Source organism: Gossypium hirsutum, chromosome A05 (assembly GCF_007990345.1).
Source record: "Gossypium hirsutum isolate 1008001.06 chromosome A05, Gossypium_hirsutum_v2.1, whole genome shotgun sequence".
Lineage (NCBI taxonomy): Eukaryota > Viridiplantae > Streptophyta > Magnoliopsida > Malvales > Malvaceae > Gossypium > Gossypium hirsutum.
This window is the reverse complement of record NC_053428.1, coordinates 91,086-112,541: the sequence shown is the minus strand read 5'-3', so window position 1 is coordinate 112,541 and position 21,456 is coordinate 91,086. Positions and strand designations below refer to the sequence as shown.

The 21,456-nt window shown below is 33.5% G+C and overlaps 1 protein-coding gene across 5 annotated transcripts in view; it reads right to left on the bottom strand.

The window, feature by feature from the left end:
- Positions 1–2,444: 2,444 nt before the first annotated feature.
- The window catches only part of LOC107907534 (uncharacterized), a 31,137-nt gene continuing 12,125 nt past the window's right edge, over positions 2,445–21,456 (bottom strand). For 2 of the 5 annotated variants that reach the window (XM_016834956.2, XM_041112666.1), the window contains 17 exons: positions 16,134–16,229; positions 15,936–16,056; positions 15,675–15,809; positions 15,319–15,512; positions 13,898–14,169; positions 12,293–12,394; positions 11,228–11,404; positions 10,969–11,157; positions 9,539–9,780; positions 9,289–9,435; positions 8,914–9,109; positions 6,547–6,672; positions 5,327–5,470; positions 4,000–4,065; positions 3,749–3,922; positions 3,119–3,178; positions 2,445–2,905 (listed from right to left, as the gene is read on the bottom strand). In XM_016834956.2, coding sequence (XP_016690445.2) covers positions 2,810–2,905; positions 3,119–3,178; positions 3,749–3,922; positions 4,000–4,065; positions 5,327–5,470; positions 6,547–6,672; positions 8,914–9,109; positions 9,289–9,435; positions 9,539–9,780; positions 10,969–11,157; positions 11,228–11,404; positions 12,293–12,394; positions 13,898–14,169; positions 15,319–15,512; positions 15,675–15,809; positions 15,936–16,056; positions 16,134–16,229 — 2,537 coding nt within the window. In that variant the 3' untranslated portion in view covers positions 2,445–2,809. Of the gene's footprint in view, positions 2,906–3,114; positions 3,179–3,608; positions 3,653–3,748; positions 3,923–3,999; positions 4,066–5,326; positions 5,471–6,546; positions 6,673–8,913; positions 9,110–9,288; positions 9,436–9,538; positions 9,781–10,968; positions 11,158–11,227; positions 11,405–12,292; positions 12,395–13,897; positions 14,170–15,318; positions 15,513–15,674; positions 15,810–15,935; positions 16,057–16,133; positions 16,230–21,456 lie in introns of those variants that run through there. The other 3 variants (XM_016834957.2, XM_041112667.1, XM_041112665.1) reach the window with 3 other exon arrangements.

Sequence of the window (21,456 nt, the reverse complement as noted above, 5' to 3'; positions counted from 1 at the left end):
AGAAATTCATTTTAAAAATTATGTTCCATTAAGTGCTTAATGGACTATTTTTAATAGTGCAAAACATATATAGTCATTGAGCTTATAGTATCATTAGGATTCATCTGCCGATTATAAAATATAGGGGCGAATAAAACTTAAAAGTATGGCACTGATAAACGCCTCAAAAGCTTCTGTTAATTTCTTAATAAGTTCATTTTATTCCCACACACCAACATCTATTGAATTTTTATTTTTATAATTTTTAAATAAAATTAATGTCAAATTAATAAAAATATATAAATATTTAAGACTAAATTTGTTAGTAATATCAATAGTTTATCTCATACTAATTTAAAATTTGTGTAAAAATATATAATTTTAATGTATAATAATTTATTAAAATAATAAATAGCTAAGTTTTTAAAGATATTTCGTGACAAATAAAATATATAAATATTTAAATTATATATTTACTTTCAGGCACACTAAATTGAGTTCTTATCTTAGCACAAAAATAATGAAAATTAGAAAATACATTTGACTGATTTTTCATAAAATATATTCACATCATCATCTACAAATGTAACAAAATATCCAAATACATATTTAGATATTACTTATCATGGTCCCCAAACATCTGAGCGTACTAACTCAGAAGCAAAACTAGCTCGTTTGTTAGATCTTGATCTTAAAAAGTTCCATTGGTGCTTCGCAAAGTGACATGCTTTTCATTCATATGAAGATGGGTCTTACAATTGTGGACATAGCTTCCTCAACAAAGAAAGAGAAACATACCTCAATCGGCATTGTGCTTCAATTAGAATAAGAACAATAGGACAAGCCATGAATTGAGGAACTCACGAGTCAAAAATATAAAGGCCATTAGTTACATATCTTTTACCAATAGTACACTTCATCATAAGATCGTATAAAATACAATGATTAGGAAAAAATAACATGGAGTAAGTCTTTGGTAGGTTTACTGGCTGAGAATATATTAAAGACGATATTAGATAAATTTAATATAGATGATAAGGTGATAGATGAAATTAGGTTAATACTTTTAAAATCAACCATTTTATAGGGGATCTATCAATAATAGTAATAAAAGAAGACAATTCGGTGACATAAAGGTAAAGAAAAAGTCAAGATTACTTATCATATGATCTGTAGTTACTGAATCGATGACCCATTTAAATGAAGAGAAATACTTTCCTAAATCCGCAAACAAAGCAAAGGGGCCCATGATATGATGAAAAACAATGAAACCCACAAAAAGAAATACTTCAAACAACCCAAAATAGTACTTAAACAATGAATCCAGATAGTACCTGTGAACAATACACGCAAATAGTACACTCAAACAGTACCAAATCTAAAAAATTAAACAATCAACCCACGAAATCTCCTGCGATAAAACAACCGGTCACTGGTTAAAGTTAGACAAGAGAGTTGACATCGGGGACGAAAGCTAGTGGCGAGATGACGTTCCACACGCCCATATGTTGGTGTGTAAGTAAGCCTACAAATCTACAAGCGACCTGTGTCCTCAACTAGAAAGTGCAGATCGTCAATAGAGATGATGGCACACCTCTTTGTACTGACAATGTTTACCAAACAAAAACTTCGAAAAAAATAACCCACAAATAACCAAACAGTTCGCAATCAAAACAATGAAACCCGACTTACTAAATTAAGCTAACCAGGCTTTGTTGCCATGATAACGAATACAAATAAAAGAACGAAATAAGAGAACATACTAATAAAAAGTCATATCTATTCCATTTCTACAGTTAAACTATTTACAAAAGTCGATATAGTATAAATAAGGAAATAAAATAAAATAAAATCCTATTATTAAACCCTAATCCCTAAAAATCTATAACACAAAGTAACAAATATTATTATAAAAGTATCTTTTCATGTTATTTAATAAAATGATATTATGACAAAATTTGGACTTTAGACAAAAAATTTATAATTTAAACTTAATCATTTCAACTAAAGCTTCACTATATTTTCATAAAAAAAAATATAAATATTACATATAACATGTAATAGAGTTATTACTCTATTCTTTTTATAAAGTTCGTGACTGAATTGACTAGACAACATGGATTTCAAAAACTTGACGTTCACATTTCAATCAATCAAAAACTCGTTTGATCTTAATATGACGCACCCGTTCTAACCAGTGTTTCCTTCATGCGTGGTTAACTAAACCGACCAGATCTAAATACCAACTGAAATAGCGATTCAAAGAGAAGCTTTAGAGCAATTAAGCAACGAACCAATACAATCTAACTGAACCAAAGGACCATAGATTGAACTGATTTTTAATATTTTTTAACAATTTATTTAATTAAACTGTTCAAATCAGTTACACTAACAAATCGATAACCTAACCAGTTCGACCACCAACCCACTACTATTGTTTTCACGTTTGTACAACAAATTCGATATATGACAAATTCCACTGCATTTGATAACGAGCATAAATAATCTATACTGCTACAATTGAAATGCAATCCCTAACTCTCTGCATGTTATCTAATTCAAATTCAATTTCCAAAATAGCAAACATGTTATTCTCTCTCTCTAAAACCAGAACACGCACAAGAAAAGTCCAACTAAATGCTTCCATGATTCGTGAAACCAATAAAAAAATAATAACCCAGCAAAAGCACAATAAACTGCCGATTTTCTTGTCATGTTTATCCTATCGGGTATCATATGCGGGGGAAAAGACTGGTAAAATAAAACTTCACAAAAAGGAGGATATTAGAATTATCCAAGCTGAGATGAGACGAGCCCAAGACAGAAGCTTCTATTGAGAGATATCCGAACTTTTAACTCTGACTGACGTAAAGAACAGGGACCAACCCAGCCATTTTACCATCCCTTCCAGGCCGTTTTTCTTCACCTGCAACAAAGCATGGAGTGTGTGTTAGTTCATTAGACCTACTACATAGTAATAGTTTGCTTCATTAGGGGCTGGCTTTACCACAAAAGAGAAAGGTACAAATGTCATATAAGGATGAATCGGACACAGGTGCTTTCACCCGACAAAATTTGATACATAATAAATTAAGCATGATTGTATCCCAAATTTGCAACCATATTTTATGGTACTTACATAGAACCATCCATCAACTTCATACTCAATCTCAACCTCTTCTCCAGTTGTTAAGCTCAACTGCGATCAAGGAAATCAGGATCAGTCATCAGCGCATAGGCACCTCTTGAAAAACCACAAAAGACAAACTACAAGAGACGAGCAAATGAAGAAAGAAAGCTAAGTTGTTAAGAGGAAACTGGAAAGAGATGGAAGAATGAATCTGATTTCATTGAAGAGAATAGCCAGCAAAAACTTATCCTTACGTCAGTTACAACAACATTATATACCGAGTAATAACCTCCCACGACCACCTTTAACCAAAAGCTAACTGTACTTCAACAGATTAGAACCAACCTTGACAACAACATCGACCAGTCAATATAGCACATGCCATAATATTGCTAACAGCACCCGACCCCATTGAGATAATATACTTATAGCACCATGCTTATTAATCACATAATAATAATAGAAAAGGAAACCTAATTGGCTTAAATGTCTACATTACCAAAATATAATAAATAAAATTCATAACTGCAGCTTTCTTATGATTTGAAAAAAATCAAAACCAGAGGTTAATGCTGAACCAAAGGCAAGCTAGCAAATCGGTTATGAACAATACAATCCCAACTAGCAGAGTAAACTTACCTCATCATCTCCACCTGCAGTAAAATCATACAAGGCAGTCCCAAATTGGGGATTTCCAGAAGACATGCGATCATCATCCTGGGATTCAAAACTATGGGACCCGCGGCCAGCTAAGGGATTTTCAAAAGACTCATACCGTTCAGGTGATGTATAGGGTGGAGGCTCTTCTCTAATCTGAGAATGACGAATCAGTACTAATACATAAATCTGCAGATACCACAACAAATTGCATATGGGCAAGGAACACTTACTGGAGAACCATAACCCTCGTGCATTGATGAAGGATGGTTAAATCTACTTCCACCTGATCTCTCCTGCTAGAGAAAGTTGAACCGGGCCCAAATTACAAATTAAGAGATAAAAGAGAAGTAAAATAAGATTTACCACAAACAACAGTGAACATTTTTTTCACTTTGTTAATAATTAATGAAAACAACTCTTGCTTCTAGAGAAAAAAAGCTCGATGTGCAAGGAACATGTGCAAGCACTACTAAACAAAAAATTTACTTGTTAAAAATGCACCATATAGTCAACTGGCGGTCCGTTGCAATTAATTAGAGTAGTACCATGAGATAGGATCTTTCATAGGAAGCAAGCGCTCAAGTTAAAACAAATGCTTAAATTTCTAGTATGCATGATGGGTGAAAGTACTTGTCAAGTCCCTTTATTATAAGAGCTGGTTCAAATCAGTCCCTAATAGTAAATCAATCAATTAATCCTTGTACTAGAAAAACTAATCAAATAAAGCTAAATTTTGATAGAGTTAACATATATTGCTTAAAAAATGACATGAAAATTATTTTTCATTTGCAGAACCATAAAAGCTCTAAAAGCATAAACCCTATTAAACGGTAAATGTTAACTTGGTTAAAATTTGACCTTATTTAAATCTTTTTACTAGTACAAGGACTAAATTGATCCATTTAAAAGTATAGGGACTAATTTGAACTAGTCCCTCTACTAGAGGGACCTGCTAGGTACTCTCACCATGCACATGGCTAGTAGCCATACCATATGCCGTTAAAGAGAATAACCAACAGGAAAACCACGCTTAGTAAAAAAAGTCAAAACAAGCATTCACCCTCCTGGGCATTTACATCACACAACCTGCCAATTTGATTAAGCAGCACTTAGCTTTCCACTACGACAACAAACATCACACTTTTAACAGCCTTAAAATGATTATATAGATGGGAAAAAAATGGCTCATTAAATTTCCACTTAATAATAAATGCAAAAATTAATTTAGGCCCATTAAAATAGAACATATGCCTTTTTCCTCCCTCAAATAAAACAGTTATCTTAATAGCAAAATAACGGCATGCCCATAGGAGAGGGAATCGTCAGTTTATAATCAACAGATAGTACTTCCTAATCAATCCATTGAAAAATAAATAAAACAAGAAGTGCGCTGCTTAAAGTTAATAGGTAACCCATCCCTCTGAGAAACTGGTATGAGTAAATGAAAGGAAACATAGCCAAGCATGTCAGAAGACCGAGTTATCTTATAAAAGACACCATTCTCCTAAATTGAAAATCCACAACATTAACCAAGAATGTTGATTGTATTATACATACTGAAGGTTGTGAAGCCCCATAAGTAGTTGGTCGTGAACTGAAGAGTGAAGGATAGTTCATTCCACCAAAGTGAGACGATATGGAAGTTTCAACTGATCCTGTTGACTCTGAAGAAGAGGACCCTGATGACCTGACATCATCTTCCTGCAACTCAAGAAATACCATTGAAAGAGTCGATATCTCAGATAGCTTTAAAATGTACATAATTCAAACTCCAACCGAATACATGGAGGTGGGAATCAGGTGTTCTCAAGTAAAGTTGTCCTCCTCAAGTTAATTCGGGTCAGGGTCATCTCAGATCCAACCAATTCAAGCTCAGACCCATTAGGTTCCCTTATGCTTTGGATCTGCTGGGTAAAGCACATCATATTTGGACTATTTGGGTTCAAGCCTTCAAGGTGTGTACATTTGAGCAGGTTTTGAATCTGAGATTCATATAATCTATTGCCATTTTCTATAAAGTTCAATGCATTAATAATAATGTTTTTCATAATCAATGTCAAACATAGATCATTGATTTCTAAAAAATTTAAGACTGACATGTAAAAGAACAAAATTGAAATTTAAAATAAATATATAGTATTTTTGTGTACTTTTATTCTCCCTTTTATTCATCGATTTTCAACATTTATTTCAAAATTTTAAGAATTTCTTAGATTTTAACTTTCTTTTTTGTGCTCGTAAATTACAGGCATTAACATTAGATAAAGGAATATAGGCAAATTTTGCATTGCAGCATTGAATAGTAGAGATTATTAGGAGAACAAAATTCTGTTCATAAAGCAAATGCTAACTCAAGAAGAATACTATTAAACGAGTAAATTTACCGGAAGAACTTTAATGTTTAGAAATTATAAGAAATTCAACAACATGATATTTAGAACTGATTGTTAATATTGTTTCAATTTAACATTTTACAATGTTGACAATTTAAAATTAATGAATAGTAAAAATGTCTTGGGTTGATATATATTGACCAATTAATTCGCATATTACCAAAAGTTAGCAGCAATAAAAACTCAATAACTATGATAATTTAAAATTAAACCATTTGGGCACTAATGATTAATGAAGCATTCAAGTTTTATGGGTTTTAAGTTTGTTCAATCTTGAGTTTTGAGTCGTTACATGGTTCCAAGCAGGTTAACAAGTCCTATCCCATTTTGCCAACAAATGAATTTATAACAACCAACTTGTGAGGGATTTGGAAGAATTCATACCTCCATTTCTGTACTCTCCAAAAGTGTCTTGGCCCACATATCGTCATAACTAACAGAAGGTCTAGAGACTATGTTCTCATCAACATCCGGTGCATCAGTTCCAGCACCAGCAAGAAATTCATTGACCTACCATGAAGTAAAGACAACATGAACCTCAATTGGAACATTATTAACCAAACCTTAAAAGAGAAAAAGGTAAAGTGCAGAAGTGTGCAACCACTAATTATGCCTCATCTTAAGTTTCAAATAACTCTTGCAAAGTAACTCAGAACTTCTTTCTTAATGCAAACATTATGATACAAGGACAACCTTTTGGAGTGATAGGTCATCCTCAGACCTGCGTGAGACAGTATGGTGTAATAAAAGCTAAAGATCCCATACCTTTTTATTGGCCATGAAATATATCTGTTTAAAGAAAATCAGTAAACTTTAATGGGATGATAAAAAACAACTACAGAATGGATGTGGCCATGTAATGTAATACAGAGCTTCAAGGCAGCAAAATTATTATGGTTGTCATTCGATATCCTATGGTAAGTAGTTACGTTTTAAACATGGATTAGGGTAAATTACACACTGAAACACATATTTGGTTTAAAGTTTTCCCATGTAACAGCCTCCTTCATTTTCCTGACACTAGAACTCAATGGTTCAGTTCACCATAAAGGGCAACCTTTTTTCAGTGAAATAATATACCAAGGATGCCAAATGTGGAAGGGAAAAGAAAATACAAGGCCTTAATGGGAAAACTTCGCGTGAAAAAATGTTGGGGGTTGAGTGGGAAAACTTCAAACCAGAAGGTGAACAAGTGTACTATGCTCTTTTAAATAAAGAGCATGGATGACTAATTAGTAATCCATCAATACATTCAAAAAGATTAGGCTAGATGAGGATTATTGGTAATCAAGGTCTAAAACTAAAGAATTGATTTACCCCTAGCGTCCACAGTAATTTAGACTCAATTTAGTGGTTATCTTATTTTGTTTTTAACATTCAGTTGTACTACATCACCAGTATTCCTCCATTAGGAAATGTTCACTGGTAAAAACTTGATTACTTATGATTTATCGTGTTAGTATTAAACAAATGAATTTATTGTTTCATGCAAATAAGTGCTAGTGAGTATGTTAAGTTCTTCAAGATCAATGTGAACCCTGGATACTCTCCTTATTCTTTGCTGCTCATAGATTTACATAAGCTGATACCATCTTCAGTTCTCAGCTCTTGTACAGAGTCCATAGAAAGATACCAGGAACATAATTACTGAGGTTTAGATGAAAATAAATTCCTATGCAACATTCCAATGTTTGGTTACTGCAAACTGGATACCTAAAGATACTAGTCCTCGGTTTGTACAACAGAGTACAATCATATTAGATACAATTTCCATCCTCAAAGAACCTCCCAATTGATCAGTCAAAACACATTTGTATCAGGATCCTTTAGGCTTTGCTTGGTACAGTTGGAACAAAATTGAAAAGATGAAAGGTCGTCTACATCCTCATGGAAAATGGGAAATACTCAAGAAAGCATGTTTGGTCGAAAAATTAAAAATTGATTTTTAGAAATGAAAATGGAAATGTGAAAATTAGGGAACAAAAAAGTTGCCTTCATTGTTTTTACTAAAAATGCTTTGTAAAATTAGAAAGTAGAAAAAAAGGAAATTTTAATTTTAATTGATGAATTAAACCTGGTTCAAATCCATATAAAGAAAGAAATATTCTTTTTTCCCAAGCATTTTTAAGTATCAAATCTTTGACCATGTCTTATGTCCAGATAAATATAGGATTTTTTTCCTTTTATTTCTCATATTTTATTATAAGAAAATAGGAACAAAATGCGTTTTTATATTTTCATATTTTAAAATAGATGTTCATTTTCAATTTTCAAAAATTAAAGAATAATTGTTAAAAAAAATGAAAATGAAAATGAAAATAAAAACTAAAAACAGAATGTTTTATCAAACCATTCGGAGCCTAATTTTTCATACTATGAAAAATGATAAATTAATCTCCTTCCTTTAGTTGCTTGGTAGAGTTGATTTTCTTTTTTCTAATTTTCTCTCCTCTTATTATTCCAATCTTGACTTGAATTGTTTTTATGCATTATAACAAAAAATGGACATCTTTCCCATTTTCTTTACTCTCACTTTCATTTCCTACCAAGCACACTAAAATTTATTTTATTTCCACCAAACAAGCACAACCTTGATAAATTTCCATGAATCTAACCTATATATTGTATCCCCCTCCAACTCTCCAAAACACCAATAACAACACACAGAGAGAATAGTTATTGGATTTTAGAACCATAATCTTTAAATAGAAGGATTACTTGAACCAAATCAAGTAAAACATAATTTCTTACCCTGTTCACTGCGGGGACATCACCAAGGTTGACTGCCCAAGCATTTACTAGATCATCATCCAGTGTTTCAGATTCAGTAGTGGCCGGTTTAGATTCATAAACAAGATCAGAAATTCCAGTGGCAACAGCTGGATCACTCAAACCAGTTGAGGCACTAATATTATGCCGTGTACGATATATGTCGATGAGTTTTGCACTTCGAAAAAAGAAAAAGAAAAAAAAAAAGCCATGAGAACAACTAGTGACTTCAAAATAGAATGAAGTACCAAAAATGGAAACAGATGTACATGGGATGCATTTCATGCTTTCAATCAACAGTTCTTTTTTCCATTCCCCCTCCCCCCATTACACTAGAAATGATGTAACAAGCTTTACCTTATTGGCCCCAAAGGGAGATACTTTGCTCGTGGCACATAACAAAACAGTGAAACAAGATCCAGCAACCTCTCATGGGTTTCATATAATTTCTTAAGCTCTTCATCTTTCCATTCCTTATTTGCATTATCATGGCTGCGCATTTCCCTGATTATGGACACCCGTAACTCATTAGTCATTTTGAAGCCCCCCCCCAAAAAAAAAAAAGAAACAAGGGTTACAATGAAGTAGGAAAGATTTACAATCATACTTGATTAGGTCATCTTGTGCACTATACATTTCATCAAGAACTTTGATCATAGGAGTTATTAGAACTCCAAGCCCTGTACCACTGGCTCCTTGATCTTCTCCATTACTAAGATGCATTTCAGATAACTGAGACTGCACACCACCCTGTGCTAAGGCATGTAAAAATTCATAGATCTGTAGCCTAAATGGCTCACCAGACCGGATTGCCACAGTTGTAAGGGCTTGAGCAGCAATAATGCGAACCTAAGATGTCCATACAAATTAAAAAGAAAGTGGAAACTTGAAAATTAGAGCAAATATAGGCCATTGCCAACAAACCAAGAGAACATAACAAAGGATAAAAATAATTATTTACAGAGAATACATAACCAAATAGTTTTACTGTCACATGTCATAGAACGACTATTTTCAACAGCAATTTCTCCAATAATAGAAGATAATAATTGTTGCCTAGGCAAGATTTTAACATGGTATCAGAGCCCAGATTTTATTATGTTGTTTTTCTAGCCTAACCCCATGCAAGGTTGATGACAACCTTGGTGAGGTTGTCCTCATGTAGCCTCAATGAGATAAATATGAGGGGCAATGTTACGTGTGCTATCTCCAAATCTGTTAAGTATGGAGCTTCCTGGGGTCCTATATTAAAAGTTAGACCCTCCAACTAATATCAATTGATTTTAGGATTGATGCTTAAACAATATAATTTTACATAGTCTCTTTTGACTAAGTATTTCTTTTTTAATTTCACATATAATAGTAACTAAATTAACTATAATTCTCTTAACTCCATTTTTCTATTTTAGAAAGAAAAGGGAAAAAAGCTTTCCATTTTCCAAACTGAACCAAGCAATCCACTTTAAGAAAAAATCTTTTTATTTTATTTTATATTTCTCCCTTCTTTCACTTTTGACTTTCTTTCCTAGCAAACCTGAGAAATTGAAAATAGAGTGAATGGAGGCAAACTACAAGAAAAACAGACACTATGCATATCACAGAAAAATTAATAATTTCCAGCAAAAGCATGTATCACTATGACAATTACACACCAAAGTAGTACTCCCATCGTTTCAAAAGTTTGCACATTTTAACTTTTGATGGTAAAAACATTTCAACTTTGACCTCTTTTTTATATTTATTATTGAGAAAAATATGAATTTTTTTTTGAAACTTTGATAAATTATTTGTACTTTTATAAAATTTAATATAATAGATGTCAAAGTTGGAAATTATTTATCACAAAAAGTCATCAATGACAATTTATATTGTACATTTGCACACGAGTAATACAAGCACATGCTTTATAAACCATGACACCATCCAAAGCTATTTACAAACCTCAGTTAATGTCGGTAAAAATAAGCACAAAACATAATACATTTACAGGAAATAAAGATGCAATCACAGAAGAAACATATCAATTAAAACTCATACCTCCCAGCTACCGCTGAAAGCACACCTCTGGAGTCGAGTCAATGCACCAGCCAGTGTGGGATTACGGGAGCTTGCAGCAGCCACCATTTTATCCGCGTCTAACATCATTAATGCCGTACCTGGAGGCGTTGTGGATTCCCAAGCATATTCTGAAGCAGCATAATTAGCATTTTCCCCAAGGAACCACACCTGAAAGCAACTCACTTTAGCATAACAATAACTCAAAATGCAAATACAATTGAACAGAAAGGATCCTTACAGCTGCTTGGACCAATCTTTGTAATGCTAGAGCCGACTTTGGATCAGATGCAGATACCCTGTCTACTGATGTAAACCCGGACATTGATCCAGGCTGTGGTGGTGGGAGGTCTAGAACAATAGTGACTGCTTCTAATGCTGTGTGTTTCCCATCAGGACCAGCTCCAACAAGACAAGTCTGGTAACACAACAATAATTTAATCAATCAATACATGCAGGGATGATTAAACTCAATCTGTCCCATGGATTGCACAAGTCTACTCAGAGTTTTTGTTATTAAAGCTCTAGAAACTTGAACTAAATTGGTACATCAAATTTCTAATAGATGCTTCGTTTCCAATACAAAACTATTGGTAGTTATATACAGTGTAAACTGATGTGTCTGTACACAGAAAAGCGCAGTTATCTGCTTTAAGATAAAATTTCTATGAAGAAAAAAAAAAGGTACTTTTTGGCAAGGCATGGGTGTATAAAGTTGTTTAAAAATTCATGGAGGTAGGGGGGAATGAGGTAATTTGCATCCTGCCTTGCACTATGTTTCATCTCCCCCCCCCCCCAATTATACAATATTTTAAGAATGAATAGCTAACGTGGTTGAACTTCAATTTAAATCAATTCGTAAAAGTTACTACAACCACACAAGCAAATACATAAAAGATAATAAACCTGAATCTGAAAGGAAGGAGAAACAAAAAATGGGTATCCGATTAATAATGTGCAAATAGAGTAAATATAATTGCAGTTTTTGTAAAATTTGGCTCAATTATTGATTTTGCCAAAACAATTCTAAACAACACATTCATGTCCTCAAGCCAGGAATTTGTGCAAAAACACTCCTCCCATTAACCTAACCAACTACTCCTCCACACCAACTAGAAGTTACAGCTAACCAATAGGTATCACCAATCGGCAATCTAACAGCTTATTTAACTATTAGGTTAATGAAAATTCTTTCTATAATTAAAAGTTTGATTACAAAAAATAAGTAATTTACACTCTAACAAGTAAAGGCAGATAATGCAACAGGTACAAAATCTATTATTAAGAAGATTGAAAGGAAACTCACTTTCCAAAGAAGCTGCAAAACATCAGCATCGATCTTTCCTGGTACTTTAGTGGCAAAGATCCTTGCAAGTTCAAGAAGTGTGACAGCCATATCTGGTGTCGCCTGGTAAAGCAGTGATTAAAACATTAAACATAAATATTGCAATCATTTCTGTTTCAGCATCAGTACTAAACCTATAAAAGCTCAAGCTTTTAGGAGTACATCGCTGCATATGCACAAATAAAATAAATTGTGTATCATTGGATTACATTACAGGCAATCCTGTCCCCAGCATTCATTCACATCAAGCCAATGTTAGGACTAATCAGTCCGTTTTCTTTTATTTCAATAAATTAAGTCCATAGGTTTCTATTGGGTGATGACCTCAATCCCTCAGTCAATAAGCATTGTTAAATAGATGGGGTGAATATCAAAAGTTTTTGGTCAACTAGAAATATGATAAATAAATTCAGTAAGTTTTTTAACAAAAATACTAGAAATTAGTTTACAAGGTCTACAGTTAAGTTGATGTGTGACATATCCAATTCGCAAAGAAACAGAGATGTAAATGGCCAAGCCAGTAAAAGGGTAGCCATTCATCAATTTACAGTTGATGTCAGCCCATTTGTGCTATATATTAGCTAGTCTAGTCCTCTATCATTTTCTTTCTTTCTTTCTTTTTTTTTTTTTTTTTTTTTTTTTTGCATTTCAGTTCAACTTACTAGCCCTAAAAAACCATTAGAAGAGATATCTATGGGATTAGCTTTGACTTCCAAACATAGTTATTCAGTCACTGCTTTGATCAATATAGGGTTATGCACAGTAAGAGTGCAGATGTAAAATGAAAAATATACATTAAAAAAAAGGCCCTTGGTTTTAGGATTTATCATTTTCAGAAGTAACAAGATTACTGTAATAGATTCTTCTGTTCAAAATTTTTTAGAATTTGCCCCCTTTTGTACCTAAGAAAGATTTCTTTTCTTTTCATTTCATTTTAAGAAATTTTAACTGGAATTTGAAAAAGTGTGTTGCTGCCCCATCTCTCTCTTCACTACAAGTAATTCAAAGACAAAGACATTCCTCTACATCAAAGTTCGGTACAAAGTCTAAATCAGACAGAATGGATTCAAAGAATTTCTACTATCATTTCTAAATCCACAATAAAGGCATGGTAATAATGTTGTCCAAGCTTGAATTGATTATCAAGTATACATGATTCAGAAGTATTGAGGATGGAAATGAATCAAGTTCTTTCATGCTAGCGGGGAATGAAACACAAATCCTCCTACTTAGTTACAGGAAGTCTTGAATATCACAAGGAAGGCTTTTTCTCAGAAGAGAATCACTGCAATTGACATTTCCTGAATATTATATAGCATTAACTTATGTTATACTAACAAAAATCAATTCCTTAAGCAGTCAATCAAAAACAAACGAGTCACACATGCATTCTTATTCTTAATAATGAAAGTTTAATCAAAGGTAAGCTTAATACATATGCCAATTTGTTAGAGATAACAGAGCAGAGAATAGGCAGACAGCCTCATAAAAGGATTAAATGATTATGCTTTTACTAAAAGTTTGTCATGCTGCAGAAGGATATTATAAGTTGTTTCCATTTTGTACCTTGAAACGGGCATGCAATGTCAGCAAAATATCATTCAAAAGTGTGGCTGGCCAGGCCGGGTCAGAGAGCTCCGATGCAATAATGGATTTTAGTTCATCAAATGATTCATGCGGACTTTGCATCCAAATCAACCCCTTGATCACCATTGCCCTAACATACACACACTCACATGCCACAGTTGTTCTAACTACTTCCATGAGTGAAGCTAGCATGCCTGCAATTGTATCCTTGCCACCAGCTGCATTGGATACTCCAGTGGTTCTTCGGATACCTACAGAAAGAGAACAAAGAATGTAAAAAATGTATAACTGTAATAATAATAATAAAAACATCAAGTGAACATCCAACAGATTCTGAAAATAGTTAAAACATCAATATTGCTTAATAACAAAACATAGCAGTAGCTACAAGCAGATGATATCTCATCTTTCATTTACATCCAGTAAAAACAAGAAACAAGGGCACAAATGTAGCTAGGAAACGTGTAGAATAGACATGAAAAATAAGATGCTTAAGGCAACATGATAAACAATAGTTGGACTAGAAATTTTGGGCTTCATGATCAGGCAACCCTCATGGACCCCCTTTTTATCAATTTCTTTAAAGGTTTTTGAATTGCATGAAACATATAGAAATACCATGGAAATTGCCTATTTTTCCTCTTCTTTTTTGTTTTCTTTTTCCAAGACCAAATAAGATGCCGATTTCTGCCAGTCGTTTTCTACTATTTTCCTCTTGGCATTAATTTTCCAGAACAGTTGAAAATCTTACAGGAAGAAAGCAGAGGGATAATTCAAGAGAATGGAATCAAAGGAACAAATATGGCATCTTAGGGGAAGGGATCACTGTGAGGTAAATGTTCAAATAATGGTGGTGATAGAGATTTAAATCCAAGCTAACCGGAGCTGATAGTATGTATAAGAATGACTAGGGAAAGAGCAGGAGATGAAAAGTGTAATGAACAAGTTATCAAGGCCAACAATGCATATAATTACATCACTTCAGTGGGTGTTTAAAGTACATGGATTTGAGCTCCTCAAATCCTTGGTGAATTCTGACCCAAGTTATACCATGCTGTTTACTAATACAAAAAATAGATTTCAAATTTAGAGATCAAAATTCAAATATCAGCCACCCAATCTCAGGGGACCAAATGGACCATATCTGATCTGTTCAAATAAAACCAGAAAGAGTTCAAGCATAAATCATTTCAAAGAAGCCAAATATGCAACCTCAAAAAAAACTGTTTTTTTATAGTAATGCAAAAGGAAAATTCAATTTACCAATGAACACAATCAAGAGATCAAAAAATTGATATTAATATAACTTAATTATTGCACGAAGACCTCATGATAGAAATGAAACAGTACAAAGTGAAGAAAAAAGACTAATAGATTAATGAATAAATAACATTCATTACCTTCAGGATGAGAGCTGTCATTCATATCTGAATCAAATGAATCCATGGAGTCATATTTGTTCCCATAAGCTCCTTCATCAAGATCTTGTAAGCCTAAAGCATGTGCTGCAGCTCTGCTTCTCCCCATCTCCTGGACAACTCTAGCAGCAGCATGGAGTACTGGTCTAGAGAAACTACGGAAAGAACTCTCCAACCTGATTAAGATGGAATGTGAAAACCATGAAACATAGATAACAATTGGGGGAGTTAACCGACTATTTTTTCCATTGTTCAAATAACAAATCTTTCAAAATGATCCAGCCACATAATGATATTAGCTTCAACAAAAGAGAAAGGGAAAGAGCTTTATTATAAACCTTCTCATTACAAGTTTAATGAGGGGTTGTGGTCGCCTCGTCTTTTGAGATTTGTCTTTGGAATTTGACGGTGCTTCCGGTAACTTTAAGATCTCCCTAGTTAAGCGGTACCAGCCTGCAGCTCGCTCTTCTGTCCTATAGCATGTAAATGAAAGACCAGGAACTTGTGACAATAATGCATTTAAGCAGTTACAGCCATCTAAAGGAATGATGATAATGGAACAAAGAAAGCTCAAGAAGAAAATAAGATAAAGAGCATACTTTTCAGTGTTATCATGTTTACCCAATATGCACAAAATTGCCTCAAAACAGACTCTTTCACTGGGGTCGAGCAGGAGTTGATAGAGCACAGAGTTGAACTGAGATTTAATGTCAGGCCTCTCTACTCAAACACAGTTGTGAAACGGGTCATCTAAAGCATTTCAATAAATGCAAGAAGGCTTTGTCCAATGTACTTACCATCTAATGATCGTGCTGTTGATATTGTATGGCACAACCTGGCCAGTGAAACTCTAGCAAGCACATCATGCAAATGAAGAACATCTTGCAAAGCCCCTGATTCATGTAGTACCCAAAAAATTAACCGCAGCACCAAGAAAACATGATAAGCCGTGGGGATAAAATTAAAGGATTTGAATAAAACCCTAAAATGCCATGACAGTTTTTTTTCCACCAGACAAACATACGACATGATTCAATATATAAAGTTGTTTATTAAGTGCCATAGTAGACAAGGGCAAGTTTTGACGGTCTAGTTTTATAAGGAAAATTCCAGCGCCCAATATTAGACAGCTGGAAATCTAAGAACTGATATTTTTCAAAGTTTGTTGCTTTTAGCAGGGGTTTTAGAGCCCAAAAATACACCCAAACACCAACTGCTACTAATATGAACAGGCTCAAGGAAGCTTAAGCATATTTAACAGACTTAGGAAAGGATTTCACAATTGTCAAATCTCCTCAAGATTCTGATGAGAAATCAGAATAATGCACACAAGCAAATAATCAAGTTTGTTATTCCTTGAGGAATCCTACAGAACCAAGAGTATGAAACATTTGTAGACATTGATAATGCATATTGGTAGAAGAGTGTCTTCAATTGTTGTCTACCAGTCATTTGACACATGTGCTGAATATTGTGCTGAGTTCGAGTACATTTCTGAGCAGTTAAATAGTCTCCAAGCATCTTTTTATATATATTCAAGAAAAGTTTGCCTAACAACTTACGTAAGGGAACTCTTACGGTTACCATGTGCAGAAATAGCTTCTGCCAATGCATTGGAATTAATCAAATTAAGTACCAACTATCAAATTTAGACTAATCCTAGAAAGTGCCTAAAGACACTTGTTAGCAAAATCAATTCAGGAAATGCATAAGTAAAGCAGACACTAACAGAAATAATAGTTTACTAAATAATAACCACGTCATAAAATTTGAAAAGATTAGCAGGAGCTTCCTAAAAAATTCGTTCCACAGATCACCTGACCACTATGGCCACTAAACCTATATGTATAGTGAGAAATATTTGTAACAACCAGAGCGTATATAAGAGATTATATGTGCTCAAGTTTGATAGGCACTGATAAGGATCAAATGGAAGGATCCATCAATTATCTATTCTTATCATTTGTATCGTATACACAGTAGTCTATAAGATTGGCAGACTTTCTATATTACACCTAAATAGGTATAATCTCCAAAATGACATCTAAAAGTATCTTTACACAACCAACAACACAACTGCCAACCACCACACTACTTCCACATCTCAGCAGTCATCCGTCCACCATCTCTAAAAAATCCAGGACTTTCATATCTGGTATCATTGTGAGTTGTAGTAAAAATCTATGGTTGCCACTAGTAGCAACAATCAAATGGAATATTCAATGAAAAACTTTTAAGTATATATGACACAAGGAAAATTATATTATTTGAAGCAATAATAAAAAGAACAAATTATATTATTTTAATTTTGAATGATCCATTTCAATTCCATTAATTCAAAAATCTACCCAAATCTAAAATAATTAAACCAGAAACAAATTGATTCAACTTAACAATGGATAAATTACAAAACATCCCAAGAATTTCAATACCAAAAAGTTTAAAACAAATTCATAGCATCGATAAACAAAGCAACGAGTGTCCAGATGGAGATCAACTAGCTTAAGCAAGTCCATATGCGCAAATAGTCGCATGTAAACTTTTATTCAATCATCCAACATATGAATGCAAATTCAGAATGGTCATTCCAAGTCAAAACTTAGAATGTTCCAAGTAAAATTCATGATGTTCCCAACTAAACGTCATAAAACAAAAAACTAAACAAAAACCAAGTAAAATTCATGAAGTTCCAAGCAGCAATGCAGAATACTAGTGCCTATCAATTAAACACCAAAAATTATAGAAATAACTTGATTACTGAAAATTTTACATGAAAAAAATATCATTATCAGCACATATTGATTCTCATTTTAATGGATTATTTGATACTGCTTCTTATCACCGGAAGAATAAAAGCTGTTTCTTGGGGAGAATCTCATGGATTCTTTAGCTGTAAATATGGTCGTGTTGTAAATCTCCTACTATTAGCTATAATTGTTCTAGATTTTCAAGGATACACAGATTTGTAGACATAGAACTCGTTTACCATTGAGTTTCAAAAGTGCTTTTCAAGCCAAACCAGCTTTTCAAACTGGCTTTTCAAGCCAACCCAAAATGCTAAAAATTCTAATTTTTGGCTTTTCAAAACTCAATTTGGTTGTCAAATTATAAGTTTGCCCTTCATTTACATTAACACTAAAAGATAAATATGATTTATATATTCAAATTAAATTTTACAAATAATGATCTACGTTTATATATTTATTCCATATAACATAATATTAACAAATTTGAATATCATTGAAATACATAGTTTTTACTTTACAACATCATATCTAAAATAGACATTTATCTCCTCAAAATCACTTTTTGAAAACAATGCTAAACAGTTCAACCTTTTCAAAAGCACTTTTTAACCACAATGGTAAACTGGCACATAGACTGATTTGTAGGGATAGGCTGATTTTTTGGGGATAGGATTCTGATTTCTTTTCTCGAATAACTATTTTATCTTGGATAAATAGAGGCATATAGCTATCATTTGATATAAGAAATGGTAAAGATTTCTACACGGTAAGTATTCTAGAAAACTATTCTCCATTCATTTAAAGCCTCAATTGTTAAACCACAGTCCAGAAACTCCCTGCTCTCATTGCTGGGTATCACCTTAAAAATGGTAGGAATCCAAAATAATTCCTCAAAGCCTCTCAGAAACAATCAAATGCAGAATTACAAAAATTTGAATCCAGCTTACCGTCTCCATGGGAAGCCTCCAAGTGCAGGTTGAACCAAGAGAGGACAGAGGCAACAGGTTCATTTTCCCAATGCTGAAAATTCAAACCAAATTGGACCAGGAAGTGAAAACTCTTTAAAGAAGAGATTGAAAGGTGACAAAATCTACTTAACTCTTTTGAAAAACCTAGTGCATCATGCGTATAGCTCAAACAAGTTTCCTAATTCTATTGCTCTTGGGCCATAGACTCAGGGGCTACCAATCATATGATAAATTTCCATCATTTATTTGTCACTTATTCCCTTAGTCCTAGTGACTTTCTACAATAATGATTGTGCTTTTCAAGATCTACCTACTAGGAGAACGGTTGGGTGTGCTAAGGAAACGGATGGAAACCATATCTTAGAGGCTAAGAGTGACAATGTAATCTACTTCCATCCTATTTTTCTAAACATCCATCTTCAAACAAAGGAGATTTGGCTACATCATTGATGCCTAGAACATTCTCCATTTTCGTTACTGAAAAAAAAAATTCTTTTGCTGTTAAAAATATTGATATAAATAGTTTACATTGTGGTGTTCATGAGTTGGCCAAACACCATCATGTTCCATTTAAAAACCAATTAAGAGTGAGTGTTAAAGGTCAAAGTGCTTATAATCCAAGGGATTATTTTAACCTAACCTTGTCCCATGTACTTGAAGTCACAAGAGCCCTCTTGTTTCAAGTGAATGTCCTTCAAGCCTACTAGTATGAAGCTTTTTTGATAGCAGCCCATTTGATAAATAGGATGCCTTCAAAAATTCTCGATTTGAAGAGACAAATGGAAGTACTCCAATCCCATTTACCAAACTTCCTCCAAAAGTTTTTGGGTGTGCTAGTTTTGTTCTATTCACAATAGAGGAAAACTAGACCCAAAGCCCTAAAGTTCTTTTTTGAAGGTCATTCTTCAGCAAAAAAAGGGCATAAATGTTTTCATCCTTGTTCATGAAATTTTTTGCATCTATGGATGTAACATTTGTTGAAAGACAAACCATTTTTTCCTAATTCTATCTTTGGTGGGAGAAAAATATTGAGGAAGATAAGAATGATGACCTTTTACTGCTACCACCTTTACCATCTACTACATCCAGCTAGAGGTGCTCACGGCCAAGTAGCCTACCCAACACGTTTTACTATGTAAAATAATAATATAAAAATAGCTTTATATTAATATTTAGATAATTATAATCAAATTATATAAAAATTAGTTTTTATTTTTTAAACAATGAAACAAACCATTTGGGTGGGCTTGTGAGGGTCAAGCTCGAGCTCAGACCTAAAATTTTTTTTTTGAATCAAGCCTCGACCCTGACAAATCCCTTGTATATATTACCCAAAGAGACTCAATTCTAGCCAAATTCCCAATTTAAAACCATGTAATCTAACCAAATATATATTCCATTAGAAATTCAATTCCAACCAAACTCTCAACCTAAAACTATAACCCAAAGAAAACCAAGTCATCCTAATTAGACAAAGCCACTAAAAATCCACTCTTTCTATACTCAAGGAAAAGAGAATCCAATCCCTTATCGGTGCAAGCTCAAGAGTCCAATTGCATTTAGGTATGAAAATCCAAAATCCTTCGCCTATCATTGATAAATGTTCCCACAGCTATTAGAAAAGTAACTCAATGTTGCACTCAACACCCCAAATCCCCTTTTGTTTCTTTAGACAAAACTTCACAACAACAAAAAAATTTTCTTACCCTAATAAACTCCATTCCTATACCCAAACTTTCAAAAGGCACTTAGAGATAAGAATCAAAAAAATGCTATGAAAGGAGATTATTGCATTAATAAAAACCGAACTTCGGAAGTAGTAGATTTCTCAAAAAGGAAGCTTGTTGGATGCAAGTGGGTTTTTAAGGTTGATTGATCCTTAGAAAGATATAAGGAAAAACTAGTAGCTAAGCGATATACTCCAACTTATGGGGTGGATGATCAAGAAACCTTTGCACCTGTAGCAAAAATGAATATAGTATCTATACTCTTGTCTTTAGCAGCCAGCTTCAATTGATATTTGCAGCAATTTGATGTAAAGAATGCATTCTCACATGGTAATCTAAAGGAAGAAGTGTTCATGGAACTACTAAAAAATATTTTGATAATAACAAATTTGCACGTTAAAAGGGATTTGTATGGGCAGAAACAAAGTCCTTGGGCTTAAGTTGGAAGATTGTTGAGCAATGCTGGAATTTTACAAACAAAGTAGACCATAGCTTGTATATCAAACACTCACTCAAGGGAAGAATGATAGTGTTGATTGTGTGTGTAGATAACATAATTGTTACTAGGAATAATGAACAAGAGATGCAAGAACTCAAAAACAAATTAGCACAGGAGTTTGAGATTAAAGATCTCGGAAGACTAATATTTCTAGGGAATTGAAGTGGTTACGTCAAAAT